Source organism: Neopsephotus bourkii, unplaced genomic scaffold, assembly GCF_033783945.1.
Source record: "Neopsephotus bourkii isolate Nb327-2 ecotype Australia unplaced genomic scaffold, CSIRO-AGI_Nbou_v1 NB_330, whole genome shotgun sequence".
NCBI lineage: Eukaryota > Metazoa > Chordata > Aves > Psittaciformes > Psittacidae > Neopsephotus > Neopsephotus bourkii.
Window position 1 is genome coordinate 2,066,807 of NW_026900838.1, and position 25,486 is coordinate 2,092,292.

A 25,486-nucleotide genomic window follows, 5' to 3' on the forward strand; every position below is an offset into this window, starting at 1 on the left:
ATGGTCTGCTTTTATGGAAAAAATGCATCTTTGGAACCATGATCTGAAAAACAGAAATCATAGAATCATAGAATAGTTAGGGTTGGAAAGGACCTTAAGATCATCAAGTTCCAACCCCCTTGCCATGGGCAGGGACATAAAAGTAATAAAAGGAGAGGAACTCCTGAAAAACAGTCACGATGGAAGATGTCTCTCTGCTAGGTCTCAGTTTTTGAAGTGCAAAGCTATAGACATATACCAATGGAGGGAAAACTCATCGGCAGTAAGTATTTTGGATACCTCTTTGCTGTTTGTCTCCTGATGCACCAAATGTGTATGTAACAGGAGTGGGAGCTGAAGGACTCGAGACTCTAAAGTCTTTAACTTACATCTTTAACTTTCATTATCAGCAGCTCCGCAGCTGTCAATATGAAAGATTTTCATCTGTAGTATCCCACTGACATAAAAATATAATTTAAATATAGTATTGAAATCCATGGTGGTTTTATACTTGTCACTACTTTTTATTGTCTTAGTCATCCCTCCATTTCTTAGCTACTTGTAAAGGGCGCTACTAAAAACTGATGCTATTATTTTTCACTTTATATATGACCCTTGTTCTGAAGCATTGCTGCTTGTCATAATCTGCTTTTTCCAGTGGCTATAACTGAAAGCCATAACTAAACCTTTCTGTTTTCCCAGGAGCTTTATGCAACTAAAGTCAGATACTGGGAATCTGGACTCTGATGTTACCCACCCACCCACCCACCCACCATGGTCACTCCCTGTATTTTGTCAGGTCCACATCTTTGGGTTTGGTGGTCCTTTTGAAAATACCAAAGCATTTTAGGATGTTCATCATACCATGGTCATGGGTTTAGCCTCTGGGCAGTTCAGTCTGGGTTTTTGCACAGCTGTTGTTACAAGGGTAGTGGTACTTTCCTCTTTGCAATCACTGTCAGTTCCCAGGCAGTACTATTTTTGTTCACTGTTAAGTTTTTAAGAAGATAAAAGTATACAAGTATTTCATTGTTCATGTTAATATTATCTGAGATAATTTGACATGTTCATTATTTAGTCAAGTAAATGCTAATGCTTCACAGTGGCACAGCATGTTTGGATAATGTTAAGGAGTTATTCCAATGTAAAATGGATGAAAGCCTACAAGGATGCTGGAAAGGGACTCTTCATCGGGGACTGTAGTGATAGGACAAGGGGCAATGGGTTCAAGCTTAAATAGGGGAAATTTAGGTTAGATATAATGATATTTACTCTGAGGGTGATGAGGCACTGGAACGCTGCCCTAGGAAGTTGTGAATGTCACATCCCTGGAACTGAGGCCAGGTTGGACAAAGCCTGGAGCAACCTAGTCTAGTGGAAGGTGTCCCTGCCCATGGCAGGGGGGTTGGAACTAGATGATATTAAGGTCCTTTCCAACCGTTCTATGATTTTATATAATTGAGTCATGAATATTTTACCTTTCTGTTGCATTTGTCACACAAATCCAAGTGATGCGTCCTTGTTTCACCCTTGGGATTAGAATTCTCTGGGTTTTCCTTGGTATGTTGTCCTTTAAAATAAAGTATTATCACTGGTCAGTTTATTTTGTGCCTTACAATACTGGCTGTTCTTACAAAGGCTTATGTTTCTGGTTTTATATTATTTCTTAAGAATCCCAATTTATAGTACGAACAGTAAGACTTTAGTTTGGATGGTAGCAGATAAATGTTGGTAATACAAATCCTGAAGATTGAAACAAGACTCAAAAGTTGAAAGCAATGAAAGAGGTTATTGCTGCACAAGTTGGGGAAGAACAGTTCAAAAGTAATAGCGACAGCGTGGCTTCATCTTAGTGTACATGATAAATGTGCTGTATGCATCATGTAAAATTATTGCTGGAACCTGCCATGGAAGAGGAAGAACACAGCTGACTTTAATATGTTCCTTACGCGGGGCTGAGTGTATGACACGGAGTGTAAGAGCTGATGCAGGAGCTGACCTTATCAAAGGAGAAAATAGTTTTAAAAATATATGACTCTTCCTAATGTTTTTATATGAGAGCATGGGGGAAAAACTTACTTGTGTCTGGAACATGATAGTCAATTTCTTTTCATAATTTTTGGCCTGGTTAGTTGTTGTTTTACTACCTTTAAACAGTGCTGCAAGTCCCTCAATTTTAATGGTGGTTTAACTTTGCCAAAGAAATTGTGTGGATGCAAGGCGCACCCATCATTATTTCAATATTTATATTAGGTTACCACTTGGATAGGTAGGAGCTGAGGATGCATCTGTGTCCTATATGAAGAAAATGAAGTGCGTGGGAATGTGTGGAATGATGGGATAAAATTTAAAAAGAGAATTAGGAAGATTTGGCAGGCTGTGCATTTTAAGCACACTTCTGAAAATCTGGTCTTGAACCAAGACATCTTTCTTGAATGGAAACAGAAATAGATGCATTGTAAAATTTTAACTCTAGCTTTACTATTTCTGTATATTTCAATAGCAGAATAGTCTGTTTTCTGTAAAGTCTGTAGACAGATATGGTTTATTACAAGGAGTAATCACTACAGAATATAAATAGCTTGCATTAATATGCAAATTCATATACATAGCATGGGGAATGTCATTACATATTTTATTTGTAACTTAAGATGTCTGTTACAAGAGGTTATATGGCATGATAAAAGTGTTCAGATGAAATGGTAGGTGTACATGGCTCAGCCTTTCACCTTCAGCTTCCTGGAATGCATCCAGCCGGGACCTGACAACCAACCAGCCCCTGAGGGGCCTTCTTTCCCCAGTTTCTCTTCTTCGCCAGGCAGTTCAGCTGTAGTGTTGTCAGACAGCCAAAGACAAACACAGAAATGCTACAGTAGTTACCTAGAGTCCCTCTTGGTTTTGCTCAAGATGGATGTGATCATTCAGATGATCCTTGTCCTTTCTCATGCTCCTTTCTGGCACCAAGATAAAGTCATTTCTCCTTGAACTACTTCAACCAGAACAGGTTTGCATTTGTTCTAATTTCATCTGCCAGCTGTGATCTGCCTTCCATCTGCAGGGAGACAAGGCCACTTGAACTTTTCGCTCTGTCTTGGGTGGCTTGTTCACCCCATCAGTTCTGGGCCCCAAGCAGGGCTGTTACCTTTTACTCTTTTCTGAATTATGCTGTAAAGGGAACTTGGCAGGCTACTGGATGAGCCATGCTGCAGACAGGGTATGTCAGTATGGTGCTAATTAAATCCCTGATGGTGAGAAACAGGGGGAACAATGCCAGATGCCTTCCCCTACTGAAAACTATTTTCATGTCTAGAAAAGTGCAAGAGAACTGTAACTTGTGTCTATAAGTGCACTTACAGAACAAAAGCTGCTGAAAAAGGCAAAGAAAACTGTGTTATCCGGTTCTACAAAGAGGAAAGCTGGGTTTAGAGAGTTTGATTTGACTGATCATAAGTTAAAATAGTTAAGCTTTTGTGGCAAAGAACGAATATAAACAAATCTGTTTGTTTAGTAGTAGTAAACTCTGCTGCCGTGATCTCTAATAACAGCATGTGTGCAACCAGATGATGTTCTGTTGCAGTGAACTAAAATCAACAGATTAAATTTAACCTACTGTAAACACGAAAACCACTTGTTAAAAATGGGAGAACATAGGCTTTTAAAAATAAGGATTCCCCCCCCCCAATAAAACTAATTAAAATTAATTACAGGATTACTTTAAGACGGCTACAAAATGGCTATAAAACTTAGGGTGAAGATGTGACATCTGTCTTCAAGAGCTTTTCTGTTGGTTTTGGCACAGCAAGGCTGTTCTCTCACACCTCTAGGACGTGGGATTAAACATATTTTATAGGTGGAGCTGTGACCTTTAAATGCATCTTAATTACATTACATTATCCAGGTTGTCTTCTTCTGCTGACTTTCATGTAACATGGAGGAAAAGGGGTGCATCCTGTTTGGATGACGAATGCTTAGGGACAAGGGCATCAAAAGAATGAAAACACAAGGGATGGTTAATGGCAAAAAATAAAAGGCAAAATAGTCAGTGTGGTGAAGGGAAGCAGGAGACTAAGAATAGGATATTTAGGAGGAGATGGGAGTAAAGAAAGGAAAGCCACAGAAGGCCATATAGTTGCAGAAGAGGACTGAGATGAGCTGCAGTAATGGGTGAATAAAGGGCTTTGAAGAATATGCCCTGGAAGCTGAGCTCAAGAATTCTTGGTCTGCACACAATTTTTCTGTCCAGAAATACATTGAAACTGCAGACAGTCTGTGTCATCCTTTCGTGGCTATTCTGTGCAGAAGATAGAAAGGTCTTTTTATTATAATTTACTTCATCAGGCAAGTGGTAGAAAGAGCAGGCCTGTGTCTCTTATCAGAATAGTTTAATACTCTGTTTCTTCGGTTGTAAGGTAAAAGTCCTTGCTAAAAGACTATATGGTTACAAAACAAGTGCTCAGACTTGGAATAGGAATTGATAGTGTTAAAGTTGTAAATCCAAGGTAAAAATTTCAGCAGACCTTTACAGTTAGATCTGACCAAGAGTACAGGAGTGGGCCTTGAAAGCAGTCTAACTAGGTGCTAATAGCACTCGTTAAAATTTAACTGCGGGATTTAAAGGGCTTGTCTATACCCGCAGTTACAGGATTCCTTGGGGTGGAGGGGCTGCTTCCAGAAGAATGGTTTATTTCTGTTGATCTTAATCCACTGTAATCTAGTTTGTCTGTCCACTCACTTTAAACTGCATAACATAAGGCAGTGGTATTCATCAATTTAGGCAAGATTAGTTTAAAGTACCTTTAAAAAATTGTCTTGTTTCTTCTCTTTTCAATTTATTCTCTTGTGAGAGTTAGGCAATCATTAAACAAAAAAAGAGCAGCATTTCTGAAATTGCACATTTAAAGTTGCGGCAAAGCTGCCAATAATATCCTAGAGATCAACGTATGTGCTGGGAGCTGGTTCAGAGGAGTTGTGCCTGACTCCTAGGCAGCATGGGCCTTGTAGGTGCCCTCCGAATTAATGAGGATGTATGTATGGCTAAGCTGCATCTTTCCATCTCAGTTCCTTCTCAAATCAGTTGTTATTTTGCTGTTTATGAGTCTTTCACCATAGTCGCTAGGGTGGTGAAACTATGCTAAAATTAGTATTGGAGGGAGAAGTTCTTTGGGACAGTTTTCTGGAGAAGGGTCTTCACTGTTTTATTCTGGAATTACATTTATCTTCTCTGACCCCATAGCATAACAACCTGGCATTTAATTTTTATTATATTAAAAATTATGTTTATGATTTAATATTTGTCATATATTAAATATATATAACAAAGTTATGTATATTTTTATTTAAATACATGTGCTTTTGAGCTGACATTGCTTCATCTTGCTTTGCGCTCTGTATTCATTGCTGATGAACCGGGTGGTACAAGTGCGAACAGAGCTGTAAGATTATTTCCATGTATTTCCTTTAACCTTATCTCTGTGAGGGCTTTGATTTAAAACAGTTCTTGCAGAAGGGTTGCCTAAAAGTAAAGAAATCAGAAAAAGATGTTTGCAATAGCTGTCTGTTCCTGTCTCTTTTTTTGAGTACATAGCACAATGGAGGACAATCAGTGACTACCACAGTATAAACAAGCTAACAAAGAAATACAGTAAAATGTTATTATCCTTTTCCTGTCTTTCCCCTCCTAACTTTCCCTTTCATAAGACAGGAAAGTGAAATACAGTTCATGCTCTGGTGCAAACACAGGGCGCAGTCAAGCAGTGGGGCAGACGCAGCCAAGTTCCCCATTAAGAGTACAGTAACAAACTGCTTATCCAGTGCTTAAAGACATGAGCAGAGGACATGCTGTCTGTACAGAAAATATGTGAATAGCTTTGGTGTGTTTGTTACTCAGTTTCATATAAAAATACTCAGTTTTACTTAGCTATTTATTTAGCTGTGTTCAGTGCGAGTTAGAGATTTTCCAGTGTGTTCACAAAATGCTGTACAAACATAATGTGGCCATTAGCTAGTACTTCCTTGTACTGTCAGTTTCTAAATATGTACAGCTAAGGACCAATGGCTATGTTACTGCTTTTAATTTATCATCACTTTATTTCTGATATAAGTTTTAGGGTTTTTTATTTTCAAGGAGATTTATTTTGAATGTGGGTGTGTTTGTATATTTATAATTCTTCTTTCTGAGGATGTCTAAGCCAGCCTTTTTGAACAGGGCATGAGCTTCTGTTTGCTGTTGGTAACCATGACTCATCTGTGTTATTTTTAACACTGCAAGCATGAGTATTTTTTTTTCCCAAATAATTCTGTTCTCTTTTTTTTTGGGTTCCCCCCACCCCGCCCTGCCCCCCTGGTTGTGTTTTTCACTTTATTTGCCATCAATCTGGAAGCCTAGCTTATACATCCGTAGCCCAGTAAAGCTGCCTAAGTTGAGTATTTCAGCAATTGCTATCGTTGTGTTGTAACTGGAGCTGTTAACATAGGGTGACATTCTTGCCCTTTATTAGTCAGTCAGCTTTGTGCAGCTGTTCCGGGTGGCATTTGGGGAGACAAGATCTATCACACCTACGGTGTCTATGGGTCCCTGAAAACTGAGGAATGTTTCTGCTGCGGTCTGTGTGATAAAGAAGGAGAAAGAAATGTTAAACCCAACAAAAAGGCATATCCCTGATAGAATCATGCTTGTAAATACATTTGGAGTCCTGTTGATGTGATTCACTCAGTACACCCAAAGCAAATAATTAAAGACAGACTTGGGTTCACTTTTTTTTAACCTTCCTAGTGACATTGTCAGAGCCAATCTTAAGAAAATTGTTCCTTTATAAAGAATATTTTCACAGAAGCTAGAACTTTTGTTTTAACAATGCAAAATCCAGGTTTTCTGAATGAGCTTCCTCTCAGCATCATGTATCCCTCAGGGATTTTGGAGGGAATCCTCAGCACTGCATAATTACTCCAACAAAATACTTATCTGTCTGGGAGACTGGCCTCTGATCCATCTTTAAGCTTTGCAATATTAATTAATATTTTTGCCTTTTTGTGATGGTATACATCCTCAGTAAGCCATTAGCCTGTAAAACCTTTGCCTTTGCAAAGATAACAGTGCCTGTTAGACAGCTTTTGCATTCCTTCCCTTTCGCTTGTTAATGCTCAGTAATCTACTTCTTCAGTTATAGAATTGTAGTGTTTTGGAAACGTCTTCTAGTACAAGCATCATGGACTTTTGCTTGAAAGATCTTGCCCAGGTCCTGGTTTGTAAGTCATGGATCTCTGCTGCAGCTCTGGCCCAGTTACGCCTTGTTTCAGGTGTACGGTCTATATAATTGTATTCTTTAATGTGACTCACAGAAATTGATACTCCTTGTGGTAACACACAGGTGTAAGAAACACACAGTCCCCTTCTAGCATGGGGACAGTTCCAGATGATCTCTGTGTTGGAGCTTTGCTGGATCACATCTGTTTGTGTTTCATGCAGCATCTTTGCCAAAGATAAGTTCCATTCATACCTTCATTTTTATTAGCAAAAAATCGTGCCGGTTTTGTGGGAGAGCATTTAATCAGGTCTGTTATTTCTCTGTATCTTCACCTTGTATGAAAGAATATGAATTTCATAAAATTCAATTAGCTGCAGTGGGTGTAGAACAATTTTAAGGTGTAGAACAAGCCAGTTGTTAACAAAATCCCACTCAGTTGCAAATGAATTTCCCTCCCCCCAAGCTGTAGTCACCCTGCTACTGCAGTACTGTAAAATCAAGTACTTCACATCTTGCCAGTGTCTTGTGACTGGTAGACTCTATCTTATTTCGTTACAGTAATTTCAGACAGTAACTCATTTGATCCTTTTATCTTGGGCAGTAACTATTTGAGGCTTATATATGCTGTTAACATTTTAATAAAAAAAGCTCCTCCCTTTAAAGGACCGTGAAACTTGTAGGGACTCTTAGATGACACCTGAGCTTGCTTTTAGTAATGTAATTTGGGTAACGCAACAGTTCAGCTAGGGAGCTTGGTGCTCAGTGGTTGACCTATGTGACTGGGTGCCATAAGGTGACTTTCTTTATGCCCTTCCATTTTCCCTTTGGCTGGATTGGCCCTGGCCATGTCTGCAAGCTGAAAAACCAGCCATTTTGGCCTAACAAACTCTGTTTGTGGTGGTTCTTGTATGTGTTGCTGCACAAGTAAGACAAGACTTCAGTTTGTTCCTCAGTAGTGTGATGACATGTGGGAGAACAGAGCTACATATAGGAGAGAGAGACAGGGCATGTTCAACCCAGTCCTCATGCTGTTAACCTTCACAGAAGTTTGCTCTTGGTTTCAGGGAGTGGGTCTGGCTCTATCAACTGTCTCTAGGCTTTGTCTATCCAGCTGTCTGTATGTGTTTCCTTCCTATTTGAATAACAACAGCGTAAGTGAGAAGGCAAATCTTCTCTGTGGCTGAATACTTGGTTCTGTTTCAGCTTTTGCCTGATTCCTGCCATGGGTTCTTCATGGAGCCCCTTTCCTCCTCTGCAGTCATTCCTGTCACCTGGTTTCCTTTCATCAGCTCTGTCACATGTCCTCATGTGCCAGGGACCCTCCTCCTTGACTTGGCACTTAGCTGGAGTGTGTCAGTGTGCAAATTCTTCAGGTCATGGGCTAACCAAGGTTCCTGAGGTTTCGTGATCATTTCTGCTTTTGAGATGTCAAATATCTGTGTATAAAAGCACTGTTAATTCTATATTGCAATAATAATAAAAAGCTATTAGAACAAAATCCATTTATAGTCCGGTAATATTTGCAAAGACTAAAAATACATCCTAGCTTGGCTAGAGAGGCAAGTTTTGGTCTGGCAACCCCAGTGGTGGTAATCAATCCCTCTGCCTGGGACAGGCAGGTGGCATGTCACTCAGCCTGCCCCCTTTTACTGTCATCCTGTCTCTATCGTGCTTATGCTCTCTGTCTCAGAGTACATTAAACTTCTTAAGGTTGTATTTCATCTCCTCATATAGCACAAATCTCCTACTGAATAGAAGTCTTTAAGGATTTAGAGGGAGCTGGGCTAACATGGAATAAAGTCATTGCAGTGGCTAGGTTGGTGGTGATTTTTGCAGTCCAGTTACATGTCTGTATTCTGATCTAGTGTTCATTCTAGTTACATTTTTCATCATTTCTCTCTACCTACAAACTAAGCTTGAAGTACATTATTATGTGTTTCAGAGTTCCAAGAGAAAAACTCGATTGTCTCCATTCTACCATATTCTTCTCCATCATCCCATGAGATGAAAGGAAATATAACAGAAATTTGAATTACAGGAATGAAGAAAATCAGCTAGCACTGAAGTCATCATATGCACATTTTTAGCCCTCTGAGAACAGAAATTGGCTGTCAAGGTTTTAGTGAATAATTTATGTTTTGCTGAGTTGAGAATACAGAGTATGGCTTTTAAGACACGGGAGGAAGGCTGTAACTGAAAATGTGGCTACAGAAATCTTTCAAAGCTTTTGGGGATGAAAGGTTTAAAAGGCTTAATTATTTCAGAATAAGGGGAGATAGAGCTCATGAGTGAGTAGTGACTTACAGAATAGAGGTATTGTGCAAGTGCACTTATTTGGTGTTATAGTTAGTGTGAAATCTGAGTAACTTTACATTTCTGGCTAGGTAGCTAAATCCAAAGAAGGACCTTTTGGGGTTCTTTGGCACAATGATTTTTGTAAAGCAAGCTTGCGTTAGCTAGTGTGTCAGTACAACTTACACTGAAATTTGTCCAAGTATGATGTAAAGGTATGACAAGATACACACATCTCGCGTATATTTCCAGTTCTCCAGATGTGAAGGATCTGAAGGATGATGGAAACCCCTTCAGACTCTGGCTTTGTTTATACCCAGCTTGTGGGCACAAGTATTTCAGATAGTTGAATCTTCTTTGCTGTTGAATAAAAGGCAGTATCTGTGTCTGGAAGCAAAATTTGATTGACTTTTTTTTGTCTAGATTTGTGAGAAAGATCTTGTTCATTATGCAGCTCAGAAAGTGGTTATTCTGAAAAAGTGTAGGTAAATCAGATGGGAGAAGGAATTTCTGAAAACTATATAGACAAAGCGTATTGCAAGCCAACCAGGTGTAGGTGTTTGATCCAAATCTTTAGAGCTCCAAAACACCAAAGGTCTTGTGGTATCTGTATTCTTTTGGTTGCTACTCGTGCTATTTCATGATAGCTTGGCTATAATTTTTAGAGCTTGCAGTCTTTTAATCTCTAAGTACATTCAGTATTTATGAGCAGTTTGATCCGTCCTTGTGACTTCAGCTATATTACTGTAAGCAAAGCTGTTTGAGCTATGTTTTGTCCTATCTCTTGTATCTCTTGTTTTGTCCTGCCATCCTTTTGGGTGAAATACAGCCAAAATTAAACTTCTTGTACTGATTCACAAATTTCCTCAAGTTCAGTCATTGCTTCTTCTATTTTTTGTCACTGTTGAGAGCACTTACCAGTTGCTAAGGCTGAAACATGTGACTTCTCTCGGGTTCTTATTCTCTAGTTTCAGCCTACAGAGTGCTTCTGAAACCTTGCCTTTCTACGTATGCAGCGTAAGCTGTGCTCCAGAGAGATCTGAGGCTTATAGTGACTGCCATAGGTTCTATGTTTATGCTGCTCCAGATGACAGGCGTAAGCAGTTATTTCAACATATGTTTTCACTAAAATCGTTTTTCTGTATTGTTCTTCAATCCTCTTTTTCGTCTATAAAATGTATGGGCTTCTTATCTTTATCATCAGTATCACTCACAGCTCTCTCTGCCCTATCAGTTCTCATTCCTTAAACTTTCCTGTTCTTCAGTCAGTGCCATTTTCAAAACTTAACTTTGTGCATTGTTCTTACATTGCTCTTTATCAGCCATTCTGTGTGCAGTGCCTTCTCACAAGTGATCTTTTCATGTCCTTGAAACCTTAAAGTCTCCATCCATTGTAGCACTTCTCTTATCTGTGGGACGGCATGGGGCTGCTGTTAATGTGAAGTCCTCAGAGGTCCATTGACCTTTGAGTATGGGTAAAGGAGGGCAGGGCACCTATAGAGGTGGCTTTAGGCATCCCAAATTCCAGGGGATCAGAAGAGCAAAGGTGTTTCATCTCCTCCAAGACTGCCTTGGTGCCTCTACCACTGAGTAAAATCTGAAACAGGTTTGTTCTGGTGGTGCAGTTAGAGCAGACGGGAAGGGGCATTTATCTGGTTAGTAAGTTTAATGAAGAAATAGGTTTCTGCCCTAACATCATCACCAAGCCCCACTGACACTTTATTCAATAAGCATTAGTACTGTTGCAGGACTTGATAAATCATTTTTGCATCATTACCATGGATGATTCAAATGATACTGTAAATTTTCTAAGTCAATACATGCTGCCATGGGTATGGGAAGGAAATGGATCATTGACTGAAAGATGTCATTTTAATTGGTTGTTTATGTGTGGAAATTCAGAGAGTGGCAATTATTTCAAGATAATTTTTATGGGACTAAATTAGCACTGTTATTCCTTTCTCTGTATCCTGAGTTCACAGCTTTTACGTTTTACTTCAGAACACCACCATAGCCACATAGATAAATTGTGGTTTATTTTTTTTAACTGGCATAGGGAGGGTACTTGTTTTATAAAGAGCAGGAGTTTTCTAATCCTGCCAAAGCTCATACAGAACTTTCAGAGTTCTGTGGAAGTTACAAGTTAGAGATACATTTTGATACAGGCTGTGAATATGTGTGGAAGTCTGCATTAAATGGGGAAATGCTTAAGCTGGATAAATGCTCTGCAAGTTTGCATGTTTCGGACTCTGAATTGCAGAATAAAAATTTAAGATAGGAAGGATAATTTGATGATTGGGGCTGCCTGCCTGCCCAGGTAATTCTCTGCTTCACCCCCCATTTGTTTCCAGCTGCTTTCCACTGCTTTTCCAGATGTTTGTACAGCTGTATATTCCGTATAGCAACACTGTATTTGAAAAGCAGGAACACCTCAGTCTTAAAGTAAACAGTTTTCCTGTTTTCCTACTAAATATCATTTTGCACATCTCAGCATGACAGCTCAACCGACTGGCTTCTTTTTACATGTATGAAAGTATTGCTTTGCTAATAAGTCTTTATGGAGTGGACTAAGACTATAGATGTTCCTGGTGAAAGAATATATGTGAAACAGTTCAGCTCAGTGAAAACGTTCATTTGGTTTTGTGTGGTAATCAACAGAAGTGGTCAGTGTTTTGTTGTTTGTGTTTTGTTGTTTGTTTGTTGGTTTTTTTTTTGTAGGCTCCTTTTCAATATTAAGTCTGTTCTTTGGGCCAGGTCTTCAAATGAAATTGGCTGGGATACTTTTGTTTCAATATTTGACTATGCTATTTATGTGAGCTGGCATTAAATCTCTGGAAGTCTGAGAGTGGTTTCAGAGTGTGTGTGTTCTTTGTCTTCCTGCAACACAGAAAACAGCCTAGTAGTTCTTTTATGTTTCTTTGTTGCAGAGGAGAATCTGTTATTGTTCATGAAACTGAAGGGAGAACAACGGGTGTGTGTGCTGGTGGAGATGAATGAGGAGAACTTTCATATATGGCTGTGGTGTAAACATCAGCTGGTTTATTTTATTCTTTAAATGCCCAGGGATCTTGGTTCTTGTTCTGGTTATCTCGACACTGCATGTGAACCAAATTCATCTCTTTTAATGTAAGTATAACAGAGAGTGTGAAGATCAGAGGGTGAACAAGACTTCCTGATTTAGCCAAACCCAGCATCACAGATCTCTCTCTGTAGCTCCTCTTTTCAAGCTCTCTCTTGGCTCTACCAGTGAATATATTCGTGCACTTTGTGTGCTGCATTAAAGTTTCATAGCTTCTACTGAGGAGGTGGTGAGGTAAACCGTGCTATTCAGAGGCTATGTGTGTCACACGGAAACATTACTGCTTTCCCTCCAGTTCTTCACGCTCTGCGGCAGCTTGGAGTTAGCACAGTCACTGCAAGCACAGGACTTCAAAGGCTGGCTGAACAGTTTGAAAAGGCAGTGCTGTTCTGGGCCTTTTCTTGTTTCAGGACCTTTCCATGGATTTCTTGAATGTATCCCTCTGCTTTTTCTCTAAGGGAGAGTGTAAAAAGTGGAGCAGCAGGACTTGATCAAAGGACAGACATATATAGAGTCAGTGTAGATCTTCACTGACTTCTGGGGGCTTAGGGAAAATGACTGCAGTTTCCTTACTGTAGTGCTGCTTACTGCAGTGACCTGAGTTTGCACTAGATTGGTGAAATAGGCTTTAGTCTCATGAGCCTTTTGCTGTTTGGTTTTTACAATATGCATGTTTTTACAATACGGGATTTCTGCTAAAACTTGCATCAACATTTTCAAATATACAAGCTGTTGTCTGGTGTTACAGAAACCCATTTTTAATTTGTACCAAAACTTCCTGTCACTTGTGGTCCACCAGGTATCGCTATTGGGCCTAATGCTGCTTAATATCTTCATAGATAATCTGGAAGATGGGATCAAGTGTACCCTGGAAAACTTTGACAACAGTACCAAATAGAGTGGGGAAGGGGATGCTTTGGAAGGGAGGGACACCCTGCAGGATGACCTGGATAGGCTGGAAGAGTGGGCTTAACAAGAACCCCATGAAGGTCAGCAAAAATAAAGGTTGAGGGGAGATGTTGTCACTGTGTTTCAGCATTTAAAGGGTGGCTACAAAGATGTAGCTACAAAAGGCTACAAAGGCACTCCCTTTTTACTAGGAGATACATGGAAAAGAGGAGGGGTAATGGGCACAGTTACTCCTGGGGATATGCCGGTTGGACACAGGAGGAAACATTTTCACAATGAAAGCAATCATCCATTGGAATAACCTCCCCACGGAAGCGGTGGGTTCCCCAACACTGGACACTGTTGACATTTGACTGGGCAAGGGTGCTGGGATATCTAGTCTAGGTCATGCTTTTGCAGAGAAAGGTTGGACTAGATGGTTCTTGAGGTCTCTTCCAACCTGTTCTGTGATTCTGTGGATCGCTCTAGTGATCCAAACCCACAAACAAAAAGCTCCCACAACCAGCAACCTAAGCCTTTTGTTGGGGTGGTAATCTCAAAACGGGTGATACAGCCACAATTGAGGAGGTGCTGTGATACACCTCGCAGGACAGGTTAATGTCTACTAAGATGTTTCTCTTTTTTCTTTTCTTTTCTTTTCTTTTCTTTTCTTTTCTTTTCTTTTCTTTTTTTTTTTTTTTTGACTATGTGCATGTTTTAGATGTCTTGATTGCTGGATGTGGTGTTTTCATGTGGGTCTTCTCTCTCTCATAAAGGCAGAAATCAAATAAATGGAACAGGCTTAAAGGGAACCACTGTTATTTCATTATTTCCTTGTATTTCTCCTGTGGTCTGTTATTGTTTTTTCATTTAATACCTTAGCTGTAAACTTTCAGGGGATGGGACCCACGTTTGATTTATGTCTGTAAACCTTTTGGAGCACTATGGGACTGGCAGACACTAGAAAAATGTTTTTTGAGCTCATTTCATGTCTCATACCCCACATGAGGTATTTAAGTACACTAACACTTCAAAATGATGGCTGACCAAGGTGCTGTGAGTACAAAATAATCCCTTGGGCTTCCTCTTGATTTTCATCTATGGGCACACAGTCAAATAACAATATTTCTTCCATACAGGTGTGGGAATATTTAAATTCCTGCAAATCAAACCAAAAGTACAGTTCTTGTTAAAGTAGTTGGAGATTTACATAGCATCTTCTGCATAGGACAGTAGATTTTATGCAGCAGAGATTTTACATAGCTGAGTTAATCCCCACATTACAGGAGTAGGCCAGCTGAATTCTTCATCTTGCTTCCAGCATAGATGAAAAGAAGTATTAGCAGAAAGAAGGTCCAAGTGAGGATTTGATGAGTGCAGTTTCTCATTGAGCCAGATGGGTGTGCAATTAGCAAATTTTTGAGTGTTTTCAGGACACAAAGTGTTGATTTCCTGCATATTGTGGTTTCATGTTTACCTGCATCTCTAGAATTGAGGTGTGGTGCATTACACAGTATCACAAGTTAAATGGTGAGCCAGTCGTTCTTACAGTTCAGTTCCTGTGTGGTCTTTATTTTCATTGAGGTGGTCGTAGCTCTGTCAGAGTCATTGGGAGTTTTATGATTGCTTCTTCATCTGCAATTAGGATTAAAATCTGACCTCAAAAAGTATCAGAGCCTTATTTTGTTTCTAGCAAACTATGGTTCTAACAGAGAACAATATTCTGTGTTACGCCTTCTTTCTGTTTCAGCAAATATTTTAGTATCAGTCTATATCAGTCTTCATGATGAATGTTGAAGTTATAGTCACACACACCTGACATTCATGCTGCCATTCATGATCTGATGTAGCTGGGAAGCAGCTAGTTTGGGAACTGTGAAGAGTTTAGCCACAGCAGTCCACATCTTCATGAGACGAAAAATCTGTCTGTGTCTTAGATGGTGAGTTAATGCTCCCAAGTACTGCTGCTTTACTACAATTATCCAAAGTAGACTGTTAAAGAGTGTCCAGAGTTCATCAGCAGGAGCCTGAGGTCTCCCTTGGGGCCAGGAGGGAAGGGTACCCAAGCCATATGGGCAGTTTGAGCTTCGTGTACTCCAAAGAAGTCTTCTCCTCATTGATCCATGGAGTTCTGTGAGATCTTTGCCTTCCATTGACTCAGGGAAACTGCGCTTAATTGTTTGCATATAAAATTGGGTCTTTGTTACAAGAAACAATATGTGAACAACTGGTATGTGTATGCAAATGGAGGGGATGGTGCAGCTATTGGTATGATTTTGTTGACTCTATGTCTGAGCCCTGATAAGCGCATCTAATCAACAGATTGTTTTGGGGATATGAGTCTAAATGTGTTTCATTTTACAGCAGGGTAGCAATTTGTTTTACAGACGGTGTGTTTTGGGAAGCCTTTCACAAGAGCTGATAGCAGAGCAAATAGAACAGTTTACATGTGACTAGACTTTTTTTATTTTGCAAGCATTTTAAATTCATTGCAAGTATACTGCTAACATAACAAAGCAATTAATTTCAGGTTTTGTGGTCTGTTCTATACATTTTAACAAACTACATGCTAATCAAGTATTATCCTGGTATTTAGTTATGAAGAATTGCAGCATTTCCAAGATAACTATAGTTCCTGATCACATTTAAACTTCAGGAACATTTTAAGTCTTCTCTCCATGAATTAATCTGCAGTATTGTTTCATTGCTTCACTTGTAAGGCTGGGGAGCTGCTGAAGCGGGTCACTGGAGATGGGTGAACAAACACGCATTAAGTATATCATAGATGAAAGGGTGTTATCTTTGGATTCTGCTTGCAGCTGTTGCAGTCAAGACAACTTCATTGGGAAGCCCACTTAAGGGATAACTGAATGTAATGGAAAATGAAATGCTGAAGTTTCCCAGTTTATTTTCAGTATTGCTCATTTTTAGTATGTGTTTTCCTGCAACCTCTATAAAATTGAGCACTTCCCAGTCTTCATTGCACTTACATCTATAGTCAGTGTGATTCACATTCTGCCTATGAATTAGGTTACTCATTTCTTTAAAGCACATATTTTTCAGGAAATATTTGCATTTTAATAGCTAAGTGCATACCCACAGAGATTATTTGACAAGCAAAATTTGCAATACTATTTTGTGAAAGAGAAATAAAAATACTCTGTTTGAAAAATGTATTACAGATCCTAAACTTTGATTTTTTATTTTTTATTTTTATTTTTTTTGTCATGAAGATTGAATGCTAATGACATAGAAGCCAGTGGGGGCTTCACTTAGAAATAGTTATCTGTTAACTTCAGTGAGGTCTGAGTTTGGTCTTACTTGGCTGTAATTCCAGGAAAACTACATCCTCAGCTCTTGATGCATATAGTCTGCAGTTTAATAAAAGTAGAGCATGAAGGGGCATCAGATCTTAGAATAAATGAGCAAAACTTTTATTCTGATTGATCTTTGTAATCAGATCAGCTCTATGTGTGACCTTTCACCCCAGCATGTAAGAAATCTAATTGGTTTTCAGAGCAAAGGAAGCAGGAAACAGGCTTAAATTCTTCACAGAATAATTGGAGAAATGAGAAGAAATAAGGGAAGACCTAAACTGAGGCTCACGTTTCATTGCTGTTGAAATTAACAATGCAGAGCTCAGATAGGAGTAAATTTCAATTAATTCCATAACTATGTGCATGTATGATCTAATATAACATGTAAAAGGCAGCTTTGTAAATTGATGGCTTGCCTGATAGGAATATACAGAACAGGAGCCACTCAGTTGGAAGAACCTCGCCATATCAATGCAGATGTCATAAGATGAGACAGTAATTGGGTGGGATACATTTTCTGTGAAAACACAGGTCAGATGATGCCAATTGCCGAGTATTTCAGTTTGTGAGGGCAGCAGATGGTTGTGAGACACACTGGCTTCGCCTCACCAGTGTCCTCTTCTGACCGCAGCTGGTAGTGGATGCATTGGCAGAAGCAGGAGAAAGATGAGGTGCTACTTTTCCCATCGTGACAACTGCTGAACATGAACCAGCTTGTGCCCAGACAGCCAAGAAAGTCAACGGTATCCTGGCCTGTATCAGAAATGGTGTGGCCAAGCTGGGCCAGGGCAGTGATCATCCCCCGTACTCAGCACTGGTGAGGCTGCACCTCAAATCCTGTGTTCAGTTCTGGGCCCCTCACTACAAGAGAGACATTGAGGTGCTGGAGCAGGTCCAGAGAAGGGCAACAAAGCTGGTGAAGGGTCTGGAAAACAAGTCTGATGAGGAACAACTGAGGGACCTGGGGTGGTTTAGGCTGGGAAAAAGGAGGTCCAGGGGGAACCTTATTGCTGTCTACAACTACCTGAAGGGAGGTTGCAGTGAGGTGTGAGTCAGTCTCTTCTCCCAAGTAACAAGTGATAGGACAAGAGGAAATGGCCTCAAGTTGTGCCAGGGGAGGTTTAGGTCAATATTAGAGGAAATCTTCATGGGAAGGGCTGTCAAGCATTGGGACAGGCTGCCCAGGGAAGTAGTTGAGTCACTATCCCTGGAGGTGTTTAAAAGATGCATAGATATGTTGTTTGGGAACATGGTGAACTTGGCAGTGCTAGGTTTACCGTCAGACTCAAATGATCTTAAAGGTCTTTTCCAACCTTAATGATTCTGTGGTTCTCCCCAGGAGAGTATTGAAGAGGCATCAATGCCATGTGTAGCCTTTGGTGTAATCCTGGCAGTAAACCTGTCTTCCAGAGAAACTGTTCTAATTTGCAGGTGCTGTGATCTATGGAAGTGATGGGGATTCATGAAAATGGGTATTGGTATTAGACAGATCTGGCCTCTGAATTTGTCTTTGGGATTTAGGAATGACAGGAATGTGTAATGAGATACCTTAGTTGTAGCAACTGGTTTTTAAGTACCAATTTTCTAATCTGGAGCCTCTTTAGATACTGCTGTGTTACAGTGTAGGTTCATAAAGTAGGTGGTCTGTTAAGGCTGGAGCCATTCCTTTGAGGTACTTTCCAAGCACTTTAAACTTAAGATGCTTTTCATTAGGTGTGTCTGATACGTGAGAATAATGTCTGCAATGAATGTGTCTGCAGTAACAGGTAAAAGCAGAGAAGCTCAGGTTGATAAATTAACCCTTGAGAGTTTATTGTTGTGATCTGCAGATCAGGTTATCTGGGAAGATGTGTTTTCTTTCTGCAGCTACTGCCTCACCTGCATTCTTAAATTACCTTGGCTTAAATGGTACTGGTGGCTGCTCTTTTCATGGTGACGCTCTTTCCTTAATGCTTACTGTTGGTAGAAGGAAGAAAAATAGACTTCCTGGTTCAAAAAGCTCAACATTTGTACCCAAATGTGTATTAGTGCATGTAAAAAGTCAAAACAAACAAACGCTGATGCTTAGTTTGCTTCTTCTTGTGACTTAAATCCAGAGGACTAGAGGTTTTGCAGCAGTGGCAGCAGATGGGCTGTTTGCCTCTGCCTTTTTAAAAAGGGGAGTTGCTACTTTGTGTAAGCTAGGAGAAGCTCTGGTCACGCCTTGGCTCTCCTTTCCCTGAGGAGAAAAGCAGCCCTGCAGTGTTGAAGGGAAGAATGACAGAGTTTGCTGAAGATGAAAAGGACTGGAGTGCAAAGCTGGTGGAAGTGATGTGCTGCATGGGTCAGTAACGCAGCTCAGTGCTGAGCTGGCAGGGCAGTAGGGCGCTCTGGAGGGAAGCTTCACTCCAGAGGCTTTCAATGTAGTTCTTCTCCTTAGTTTGGTAGTTCTTCTGTAGTTAGCTCCCTGTTTTCTGTTTCATCTGGCGGGGCTGATTTGTATGTGCTTCTCAGAGCTTGGGCAAACTGAATACTGTTGCACCATGTTTTCCTCCCAGTGTGCATTTGCTTTTCTGGAATCATTTGGGTTTTCGATTAAACATCCCAGTTGTGGTGTAGTTTTGGTTTCTTTTTCTCCTTTTTTTCTTTAATTTTTCTTCAATCCTGGTGTTTTGCACAACATGACAGCAGCTTTCCTCCTTGTCACACATTTTGTGTGTCGGGTACAGAGTTTTTCTGTGAGTGTTTGTGTAATATATGCATGTATAAATGCAATAGGGGTAGTAAGCATCACTTAATGTATGTTGGCATTTCAGTTGAAAGTAGAGTTTAAATTAATGGTGACTGCGTGTTCTAACGATAAAAGGAAGTGGATATTTTTTATTTTTTTAACTTTTTTTTTTTTTTTTTTTTTCCTCTTGTCACAGTAACACTTCACAAAGTGTAAACTTTTGTAGTGGTTAGTCAGAACTAGCTGGTGTTACCTTAGGAAAAAAGACACACTGTGGGCTGGGATGTTAAAACATTGAGAAAATTTGTGTTTCTTTCAAAACAGGTACCCATAATGGAACAGTTACAAGTATTTCTGGATTTCTTTGATTTTTGAGATTTTTCTGTTCTCTACATCTACCAAACAAAGGCTTCTACCTTATTAGGATAAGTAACAGATGTCAGAAATGCTGTCTTGCTAGATCAAGGCTATAGGGAAATGTGTATGTAGCAAAAGGTTTTCTTAATCCACCATGTTTTTTTCTCCTCTAGTGCAGCTTTGCTCTTTAATTTGTCTCTTACTCCTCTTTTTGGGGTCTTCAGCTAGAATAAGAGAGTGTGGAGCTGTGAAGCAGGGAAAAAGTGTATGCCAGAAGCTTGGGTGGTGTGGAAAAGGCATTTAGGGCACAGCAGCTGTTCTGTACAGAGCTGAATGTACAAATACGAAGAACTCATTGCCACAGTGAACTGTAGCAGCAGAAGTTACAGATGTGTTAAAAAAGGATTGAAAAAAAAACAACAGAAAAAATGCATCTATGACTCTTAAGTACAAAGATACGTATAAGCATGTAGAAAGTCTGTGAGTCACACATGGGGAGTATACAAAGGCTTCACAGGACTTCTGCTTGTCTTGTTTTTGCATTTGTTCCTGAATTCTCATACTCATTTCTGGCTACTGGTAGGAACAGCACACAGTGCTCAGTGTGGCTCAGGGTGGACTCTTGTTATGATCTCATGCGTTTTTGAACGACCTCAGTATCACACCAGAGACTTGAAAGTCCATGAATATGGATCTTCCCTTAATTTTTATTACTTATGTTACCTTTGACCAGTCTGAAAAGAGTATTTATTTTTAAAAATATAAAGTACATTATCTCATTCAACCTTCTGGTGGTGGCAGTAGCTACAGAAGGGGTCTTGTTTGGCTACCTGATCTCATTGCCCATTCTCAGTCACACTACAAATAGCCTGAGTCAATGAAACAGCTGCAGTTTTGTTGTATGGGGTCTTAAGGGATATCGCTATTTTAGGCTTGCACAGATGGTCCTGGTCCTAATGCACCACAACTCCTACCCCAGGGAGCTCTGGGACTGTGAACAGGCTCTGTAGCAGTTGTACTGGCTACTGACCATGTGTAGGTTTGTGGAGATAACTCTTGTGCCGGAGTGGTGGTTTCTCCAGTATGGCTTGGTAGAACACATGTGCATTCTTCCCATCCATAAGTGGGATGCTTTCTTATCCTGTGTCTATTGCTTTCATTGCTTCTTTTTAATATTTCGTGGGCAATCATTGATGCTAACTTCAACACCAGGGATCAACCTGTTCGCAATGGCTGGGTCCCATATGGCACAGCCTTACTTATTTTATAAAGGATTAGAAGAAAGAGTCCTTTCTCTGACTGAAGCTGTAGGTCATCCTTGCATGTTGGAACAAGGCTGATATTTCAGTTTCAAAGCATAGGGATTAAAAGAGCCAGCTTGTGTATAGTGAGAGATTTTCTATTGCTCAATACTTTAATAATTGATTGGGTTTTAGAGGCTATAAGTAGTCATTGGGTTTTAGAGGCTATAAATAGTGTTCATAGCTCTTAAAAAGTTTGTCTTGATCTTTTCAGTGCATTTTAGGGGATGGTTAACTTCTAGGAAGCTATATTTTTGTTAGTAGTGCTGCTACTGTACCAACAGGGCTGGTGTCCTGGAAAAACTCACACGGAACTTTTCCTCAAGAAACTTTTTCATGATGTGCTGTGATGTACTGCAAAAACATTTGCATGCTATTATTTTGATTAGACATTTTGGAATGTTTACAGGTTATTCTGTTTTTAAACCTTATTTGAATGCCTAATTTTATAAAACTCTCCATAATTTAAGGCAAACCAAAACAAATGAAAACCTGCATCATTTGTAGATCCGTTAAACCCTTTTGTTTTTCCTTTTTGCCTCTAGATGAGCGGGACAAAGTACAAAAGAAAACCTTCACAAAATGGATAAATCAACATCTCATGAAGGTCAGTTGATATTTCCATGATGTCTGGATGACTGATTACTGTAGCAGTGCCTGTGTCTTTTACTAATTGTTTGATTTCAGGGTGCACGTGTGTTACATATAATAAGGATGATCTTAAATGTTGAGATTTATGCATGTGCTTTGTCTTTGAGGAGTCATGGGGGAGTTGAAATGCTGCTGTCTGATATCCCAAGGGGATTTATTTGAATACTTGAATTTGAAATTAAAATGAGTCAAATTTTAAGGGATATGATGTCTTTCTACAAAGCTTGAGTCTTATCTGGCATTAGTGTGTTATGGCTGTAGCAACCACAGCTAAGGCAAATAATAATAATAATAGTGAATTTCTTTTAAAATACCATGTTGAGGACAGGGAAATGACCTTGAGGAGTTCTGGATCATCCCGTAGCATCCGTATGCTGCTTGTGGATTAGAAATAGAGGTTTTCTAGGGACAAAAGTCACTTTTCAATATCTTTCTTTTGAATAGCAGTGAACCTTGCCTCAGGGACAGAGAACATAATTTTGACGACATGTACAGCTTTTAGTCTACAGACAACTAAAGGCCGTGAGTTCACCTTCACTGCTTGGCCCTTCAGTTCAAAATTTAATCTGCTTTTTCAGCGCCAACTGTCTAGCTCAGATATTTCTCTGGAGAAACAGACTGTATAATTACTTAACATAACTTGCTTTGATCCCCCCTGCCCCCCTGGGAGGAGTGTGGGGGAAGGGGGGGGGGAGTAAGAGTCACATTAAATAAAAATGCATCTGTGTCTGTCAGAGTTGAGATTTAATTGATAAGTATAATGTTTATACATTGTTGGAAAGATCTGCTTGTATTCTTATTTCGAGAAAAATACGGGGGTTGGGGAGGGACAACTTATCTCTTTGCTACTTGTAGCTGTTCTTATGGATATTTGAGAAATATTGGACACCAAAAAACTGAATTCTGAATTCCTTCAGGGTTGTTTAAAGTGAACTGTTTGGATTTGTTTTTTTTGTTTTGTTTGTTTCTTTCTGGCTCCTCAGACCTGTAGAAGATGCAGAATTCTGTTTTCACGTATTTTAAGAAATTGAAATCTGTGTATCTCTTGGAAATGGTGTGACATAGGGTTCTAACAAGGCCCAGATGTGAGATTAGTCCAGTTTTGTCTTTAGCAAGAGACCTCTCTCCAGAGTGGTCTTTTGGTCCTTCCCACCACGACTGAGCCATAAGCAGCAGTCCTGACATCAGCCTCTGTGCAGCATGCAACCTCTCTGTGGGCAGGGTGAGTCTGGAGTCACAGAATGGCTTTTAATACTGCTCATCCAATAAGTTTTCCTTCTTGGATTTGTTAGACCCAAAGGAATCATGCTGTGTAGAAACAGCTGCTCAAAGGACCCCTTCTGTGCAGACACCTCCTCACCATAATCTTGAAATGCCCCAGTGGCCCCATGGCCTTGCAGAAGTCTTCTACTTGCTAATGAGAGAAGACAAGAGGCTGCAGACCTGCAGTCATTGCTTTCTAAATTTTACCTCACAATGTAAGAAATGAATCCATTGTCCAGTACTTCAGACAAATTAGATCTAAAAAAAAATAAAAAATACAGGAAGATTGCCAGTGCTCTGGCAGCAAAATGCAGTCTTCAAGTTAACCATCAGGCATTTCTGCTTCTAATTGAGGGCAATTGTTACCATGTTTGTAGAGGCTACTAATCTTTTTATGTATTAAAGATGCAGTTTAAAGATGCAGTTTTAATTTTCTGTGGGATATGGAAAAGCCTATCTCAAGCTTTTTTGGAGAGCAATCTTTTAATGGAAGTTCAAAACGATGCCCGTTTTTACAGAAGAGCAGTGTATTGTAAAATCATATTTACATACACCATCATTTTACATGCTTCTGAAACATGCACAGTCATCATTGCCATACTGTTAACCTCTTTGGAGTAGCTTAAAAAAGATTTAGGCTCTAAACCTGCAAGGAAATCAGGGTGAAGAGTTCACACAAAATCCTTTTGACTTGTTTGCCAAGGTCAGTGGCCTTAGGCCTTCATCTTCACACCTTCAGTGTGAGTGACTGTAAAGGTAGATACAGATAGATGTACAGATATATGTATGTATACTGCTGGCCTTGATTTTCATCTCACATTCCTCACTTTAGAATTCAGTACAGGTCAGTAACTTCGCAACTGTAGTTTTGACTATAGGTCTTCCATTAACGTGGAATTTATGTAGTAAAACAGCTTCATCATTTGGAAATGCTCAGTTTGAAAGCATTTGGTGATACAGGTGTCAAGTTGCTGTTCTTAGAGCATTGTTTTTAGAACAGTGAGTTGCATGGAAATTAAAATACATCCTTCAGATGTGCTCTCAGGACACAAGGGCACATTTAGAGAATACAATATAGTGGAGGGAATATAGAAGAAGTAGCACAGTGCATTTTTTAGAGAGTCATTAGACCTGTCCTGGTCTCTGCATTAAGTTGAATTTGAGTTTAGTTTTCAGCTACCTTGAAATTAATAAGAAATTCATGAAACTCTTACTTGTGCATTCATTGCCAGTGTTGCAGACAAAAAGGTGGGAATTAGCTTGTTTCAGGCATCTCAGTAGCTTGATTTGAGCTGCTTACTCAGACTTCTCTTGTAGGTGGCTGAGAGCAGGTCTTTCTAGATGAATTGTGTCCTGGAAGTGCTTTCAGTCCACTGGCTGAAAAAGAGGTCAGTGTGCTTTATCTGCCACTGCATAGGGTTCAACAAGAAGCGGAAAGAATGAAGGTGGTTGTAATTATGAGAGATGGAAAGCACCAGATTATTTGTGTGGCTGGAACCTGGCTATCAGCATGGGGATGGAGTGCTTTTTTTCTTTCTTTTTTTTTTTTCTTTTTTTTCTGTCCTATTTATGTTCTTTACTTTCTCTTCTGTTTCTTTTCTCTGTGCCTGGTTTCTATTTTGGTTTTCTTTTCTCCATCTTTTCTATTTTGTTTTCCCATCTCTTTTTACTCTTTCCCTGCCTGTTTAGTTCGTTCCTTGCTCATTTCAATTAATCTCCTGTGCTGCAGTCATTAGGAAAGTACTGGACTTGTATTCCTTTATAGCACTATATTCAAAAGAGTTTTTTCCAGGTCAGCAGCGTGATGCTTTTATTGGTTACCATCATTCACTGGGGAATGGCATGGAAGCCTACTGTCATTCTTCTAATTAAATTCTGTGTTTATGGGATTTTCTGAGTAAAACAAACACTGCAGCAAGTCCAGAGGAGGGCCACGAGGATGATCAGGGGAGTGGAGCATCTCCCATATGAAGATAGGCTGAGAAAGTTGGGGCTGTTCAGCCTGGAGAAGAGAAGGCTGCATGGAGACCTCATAGCAGCCTTCCAGTATCTGAAGGGGGCATATAGGGATGCTGGGAAGGGACTCTTCATTAGGGACTGTAGTGATAGGACAAGGGGTAACAGGTTAAAACTTAAACAAGGGAAGGCTAGATTGGGTATAAAGAGGAATTTCTTTACTGTAAGGGTGGTGAGGCCCTGGAATGGGTTGCCCAGGGAAGTTGTGAATGCTCCATCCCTGGTCATGTTTAAGTCCAGATTGGACAGAGCCTTGGGAGGCGTGGTCTTGGGTGAGGCATCCCTGCCCATGGCAGGGGGGTTGGAACTAGATATCTTAAGGTCCTTTCCAACCCAAACCATTGTGTAATTCTGTGAAACAGGATAACTGAGAAATATTTACCCTTCTG

At 39.9% G+C, this 25,486-nt stretch overlaps 1 protein-coding gene across 11 annotated transcripts in view; it reads left to right on the plus strand.

Annotated features, from left to right (window-relative positions):
• DST (dystonin) overlaps positions 1–25,486 on the plus strand; it is a 293,848-nt gene that overhangs the window by 68,789 nt on the left and 199,573 nt on the right. For all 11 annotated transcript variants that reach the window (XM_061347863.1, XM_061347864.1, XM_061347867.1 and 8 more), the window contains one exon: positions 21,713–21,774. In XM_061347863.1, coding sequence (XP_061203847.1) covers positions 21,713–21,774 — 62 coding nt within the window. The remainder of the gene's footprint in view (positions 1–21,712; positions 21,775–25,486) is intronic.